Genomic DNA, 5948 nt, shown 5'->3' with positions numbered 1-5948 from the left:
ACCGCAGTTGGAGTACTGCGTGCAATTCTGGGCACCGCACTTCAAGAGAAATGTGGATAACCTGGAGGGGGTCCAGAGAAGGGCCACTCATATGGTTAAGGGCTTGCAGCCCAAGCCCTACGAGGAGAGACTAGAGAACCTGGACCTTTTTAGCCTCCGCAAGAGAAGGTTGAGAGGCAATCTTGGGGCTGCCTATAAGTTCATCACAGGGGCACAGAAGGGAATCGGTGACGTTTTATTCACCAAGGCGCCCCCGGGGGTTACAAGAAATAATGGCCACAAGCTAGCAGAGAGCAGATTTAGACTAGACGTTAGGAAGAACTTCTTCACAGTTAGAGTGGCCAAGGTCTGGAATGGGCTCCCAAGGGAGGTGGTGCTCTCCCCTACCCTGGGGGTCTTCAAGTGGAGGTTAGATAGGCATCTAGCTGGGGTCATCTAAACCCAGCATTCTTTCCAGCCTATGCAGAGGGTCGGACTCGATGATCTATTGAGGTCCCTTCTGACCCTAACATCTATGAATGAATCTATGAATTGCCCATCTATGTGCATTAGACTAAGTCCCAAAATGTTAGCTGTAGAAAAACCATGATAAGAAAGTTTGGAGAAAGCAGTATCTCCCACCTTTTAGCCTAGCGGTAAATGCTCTTGCCCAGAGACCAGAAAACCTGGGTAGTAGGCCCCAGTCAGCTACATGAGACTTGAACCCATATCTCCTATTTACAAGCGAAGTTTCTTTTTGTATAAACAAGTGTACTCTTAATAAAACTTTAAAATCCATAACATCATTTCAAATCACACATCAAATTATATAACAGCAACTCAAAACACATAGTCTTACATCAGACTTACACAACTGCTAACATATCTTCCGCCCCTGTACATTGTAGAATATCTACATCCCATTTACAAATGCAAAATATTACAATTCCATTTAACAGCTCATGTCCTCCCTTCCCATATAACTTGTAACCATTACAACACGTTACTACATACTGTCAAGACTTATGCTCCCCTCCCCAACATGTATCCAAAAAGAAGCAACCCCATATTTAAGATAGAAAAGAAAAACACACACACAAAGGATACCTTATTTTCTTCTACCTGACTTTACATCCGTTAGTATAACAAATACACATACAACTCTAACCTCCATTCCACTAAACAAAAAACATGCTTCCAAGCAAAGTGCTCTAGCCACCTTGCCATAGACTAGCACTATCTAGAGAATTTCTCTGCCCCTTGTACTTAATATTCATGGGCTAAAACAAACACCTACTGGGAAAGTTTCTGTCAGACTGGAAGCAAAGGCCCAGGCTAGAACGCAGGGCTGTATCCCACCGAGGGCAGTATCCATCTCACTGAGACATACATTCTGGCTTCCTCACTTCTTCCTAGCTCACATATTTCCCTTGACTGCCCAGTGGGCCAACTTCAAGAGGACTGCTAGAGAGCAGTCTGGGCAATGTCTGGCTTGTGGTCTGATGGTTAAAACACTCTTCCAGAAAGCAGGAGATATAGGTTCAAACTCCCTCTCAGTGTTGGGGGTCCTAGAACCATTGAAAATTTGGGTTGGAAGGAATCTCAGGAGGTCATCAAGTCCAACCCCGTGTGCAAAGCAGGACCCATCCCCAACAAGATCATTCCAGTCAGGGCTATGTCAACCCAAGCCTAAAAAACCTCCAAGGATTGAGATTCCACCACCTCTCTAGGTAGTCGGTTCCAGTGCTTCACCACCATCTTAGTGAGAAAGATTTTCCTAATATCCAACTTAAACCTCCCTTGCTGCAACTGAAGACAATTGTCCCTTGTTCTGTTGTCTGTCACCAGTAAGAACAGTCTAGCTCTATCCTCTTTGGAGCCACACTTCAGATAGTTAAAGTCTACCATCAAATCTCCTCTCAGTCTTCTCTTCCGTAGACTAAATCAAACCCAGTGCCCTCAGCCTCTCCTCAGGAGCCATGTGCCCCAGCACCTGAATCGCTTTCATTGCCCTCCATTGGACTCTCTCCAGCTTGTCCACAAAACTGGACACACTACTCCAGGTATGGCCTCACTAGTGCAGAATAGAGGGGAATAATTACTTCCCTTTACCCGCTGGCAATGCTCCTACTAATGCAGCTCAGTATGCTGTTAGCCTTCTTGGCAACAGGGGCACACCACTGATTCATATCCATCTTATTGTCCACTGTAACCCCAAGTCCTTTTCTGCAGAGCTGCTGCTTAGCTAGTCAGTCCCCAGGCTGTAGCAGTGCATGGGATTGTTCCATCCTAAGGGCAGGACTTTGCACATGTCCTTGTTGAATCTCATCCGATTTCTTTTGGCCCAATCGTCTAATTTATCTAGGTCACTCTGAAACCTAGCCCTACACTCCAGTGTATCTACTACACCCCCTAGCTTGGTGTTATCCACAAAATTGCTGAGGGTACAATCCATCCTGTCTTCCAGTTTGTTAATGAAGATGTCGAACAAAACTGGGCCCAGGACTGACCCCTGGGGAACTGCTAGACATTTAGCCATTGATTACTACCCATTGGGACCAACAATCCAGCAAACTTTCTAACCACCTTACAGTCCATTCATCCATCCCATACTTCCTCAGCTTGCCTGAAAGAATGCTGTGGGAGATGGTATCAAAAGCCTTGTTAAAGTCAAGGTATATTATGTCCGCTCCTTTCCCTATATCCACAGAGCCAGTTATTTCATCATAGAAGGTGACCAGGTTGATCAGACATGACTTGCCCTTGGTAAATCCAAGCTGACTGTTCCTAATCATCATCTTCTTCTCCAAGTGCTTAGAACTGGATTCTTTGAAGAACTACTCCATTATTTTTCTGGGGACTGATGTGAGGCTGACTGGTGTGTAGTCTCCTGGATCCTCCTTCTTCCCTTTTTTGAAAGATGGGCACTAAATTTGCCCTTTTCCAATCATCCAGGACCTCCCCTGATTACCATGAGTTTTTAAATATAAGGGCGAGCGTCTCTGCAATCACATCAGCCAACTCCCTCCATACAAGTTGGACTTGTATGTGTCCAACTTTTCTAAACAGTCCCTAATCTGGTCTTTCACCACTGTTGGCTGTGCACCTTCTTCCCAAACTGTGCTGTTAGGTGTAGTAGTCTGGGAATTGACCTTGCCTGTGAAGACAGGTAAAAACAGGCATCATGTAGTTCAGCCTCTTCCACATCATCTGTCACTAGGTTGCCTCCCCTATTCAATGAGGGACCCACATTTTCCCTGGCTTTCCTCTTGTTACTGACATACTTGTAGAAACCCTTCTTGTTACTCTTCATGTCCCTGCTAGCTGCAACTCCAGTTGCGCTTTGGCCTTCCTGACTTCATGTCCAGGCAATGTTCTTATACTCCTCCTAAGTTCTTTGTCCAAGCCTCCACTTCTTGTAAGCTTCCTTTTTGTGTTTAAGCTCAGAGTCCTCTGCTAATCCAAGCTGGTCGCTTGCCCTTTTCCTCAGCATGGGGGCACGAGGGGCTAGAGTGCACTTTACCGGCTAAGTACAAAAAAGTCTCTGCTATAAGCTCACTGAGAACTTAAGGCAAATCTCCTAGTGCAAATGTGCATGTAAATAATTACTCAAATGAGAATTGAATTTGCAAGTCTTCAGAAGTGCATAATAGACCTTACAGTTCAAAGAAGGCTAAGCAACAGTAAATGACACTGGATTCATCATGGAAGTTAACATTTTTCTGCAATATAGACAATTCTACAATTCATAAAATCGTAACAATGTGTGGTAAATGGATGTAATTCCAGATACTGGACATGTATTTCTATATTCAGGTTTTTCACTGATCTAAAAAGTCCTCTCTAATTCCAAATGCATTTACCTGATTCTGAGTATTTGTAATCATCTTCTAATGTTTCAAGGGCAAAAAACCGCTTTAAGATTGTGTGTAGACATCTCTGGTCCCAGGTGTCTGTAACTCGCCCTCCATAAGTAATTTCACCTGTAAAATTTATAAGAATTCATATAACAATTCACCTATAAAGCAGCCTTTACTTTTTAAAACTTCACCTCTCATCTTCTCTACAATCCATTACAGCATGGTTTTTCTATGATATTATTATGGAAATAAGAGTGTTTAACTGTCAAGATTTTTTTCTTACTGTTAAACTGACAGCTAATACAAGATGACATTGCAATACATCTAACTCAAATAATAAAAATCAGGAAAATACTAATATTTCACCAAATTACACAGACAATCACATGCCTAATTTGAGCATGTAATTACTTCAGATGTATATGCAAACTAGGTACTGCATTTTATATACCTAATTAACCATCTACATGCACAGGTACTCCATTTGCTGTGTAATTAGGAACTGCACATGCAAAATAGGCACACAAGTTTGCAAAAATTTTACATGTTTTGCATAAATTTTCCAATTTTATACTTGAAAATTCTGGATCCAAAGGCAATAAGATAATGTGCTACCTAATATTCTCCTTTATGGGACTACCTTCTGTCCTAACTTCTGATATCTAAGGATCATCTCAAATTTATCCATTGGTGTAGAAGGTCTGGACACAACTCATGCTAACCAAGTATTTTCAAAGCTATGTTGAAGCACTGACTTCTTTTTGTTGGCATATGTACTCATAGGGTGCATCCAGATGAGCCCATATGTTCCTCTTGCAGCATCTCAGACCCCTTTGAGACATTGCAAGAGGCATGTGAAGGAATGAGAAAATGTTCCCCGCACTGCAAATTTGCTTTTAACACTGTAGACATATCAATAAAACATTGCCCAACTGATTGCTGTCTCTCTGTCTCACTCTCTCTCTTTGCAGTGGTCTTTTGTTTTAATTGTGGAGGAATGTGGATTTTGAGGTATTTTACAAAGTGACTTTGGGATTTATTTTATCAGGGATTTTTCAGTTGTCCAATAGGAAACACCAGAATTCCTGCTAGGGAGGCCAGTGGCAGGACCCTGCCTGCACCTTGGACCTAGCTGACTGTGGCTTACCCCCTGGCCAGTTGGGGCCAGGAGGACATGCTTTGACAGTTCAAAGCAGGGCACCACACCTGGAACATCTTCTGGGCAATAGCTGCCCACATGGCCGTGCAGGGGGCACACATGGCAGTAGTGCTGCACAAAGGCCAACCCTGCAGCCACAGCCCACTGGCAGCTGGCCCAGAGGAGCAGATGCCTCTACTGGCTGTGCAGTCCCCATTCGGGTCTGGCAGGTGCATAGCAGATTATAGCCAGGCAGCAGCCCCCACTGCCAGACTGCTGCAGTGGGTAGAGGGTGCAGGGAACTCTCAGGGCTGCTTCAGCAGTCCAGCTGGCACAAGGGGTAGTGTCCTCAGATACCAATTGGCAGGCCCCAGAAGCTTCTGAGAGTGAGTAGCCCTGAGCTACTTGCCAAGGTAGCTTTTTGTACTGACAGGGCCAGGACAGGGCAGCTTTTTATACTGCTGGGGACAGCATAGGTGCTGGCACTGGGCTCTAGCTCCCCCTGGCTGCACATCTGGGAGAAGCCAGTCAGGTTTATTTTGCCCCAAGTGGCACAATTTCCTCCACAAGAAAGTGCATGTCCAAGCACATGCGCTGAGGCAAAAAGCCCTGGCTCAAATTTGCACCGCTTCTATTTGAGCTGCTGCAAGTGCACGTGCTTACATGTGTGGATGCCCCCATAAAGGTTTACTACTGATTCAATAATATTGAACAATATACATGACCCAAAAAGAGGTCTCCATAAGGAAACTCAAGCACTTCCATCCAGCAGGGCAAATTAAGAGAGGGATCATTTTTTAAAAAAAATAATTGGGCAATGAATTTTTCTATTGCTTCCATGTCATTTACCTCAAGCAAATATTTGAGATATGGTGAGCATTATGGAAAAAAGTTTTAGAGGGGAAGAAATAGAGACAAATAGAAAATTACCTAGTCCCTTAATCTGCTTTAAGACCAGAGTTGGGAGCAGC

General features: G+C 44.0%; 1 protein-coding gene across 1 annotated transcript in view; it reads right to left on the bottom strand.

Annotated features, from left to right (window-relative positions):
• DNAH6 (dynein axonemal heavy chain 6) overlaps nucleotides 1-5948 on the bottom strand; it is a 282667-nt gene that overhangs the window by 29792 nt on the left and 246927 nt on the right. Inside the window, exon 69 of the mRNA XM_025199101.1 lies at nucleotides 3843-3962. Coding sequence (XP_025054886.1) covers nucleotides 3843-3962 — 120 coding nt within the window. The remainder of the gene's footprint in view (nucleotides 1-3842; nucleotides 3963-5948) is intronic.

Source organism: Alligator sinensis, unplaced genomic scaffold (genome assembly GCF_000455745.1).
Source record: "Alligator sinensis unplaced genomic scaffold, ASM45574v1 scaffold607_1, whole genome shotgun sequence".
NCBI lineage: Eukaryota > Metazoa > Chordata > Crocodylia > Alligatoridae > Alligator > Alligator sinensis.
Note: the sequence above shows the minus strand (reverse complement) of the source record. Positions and strands in the feature narration are given on the sequence as shown.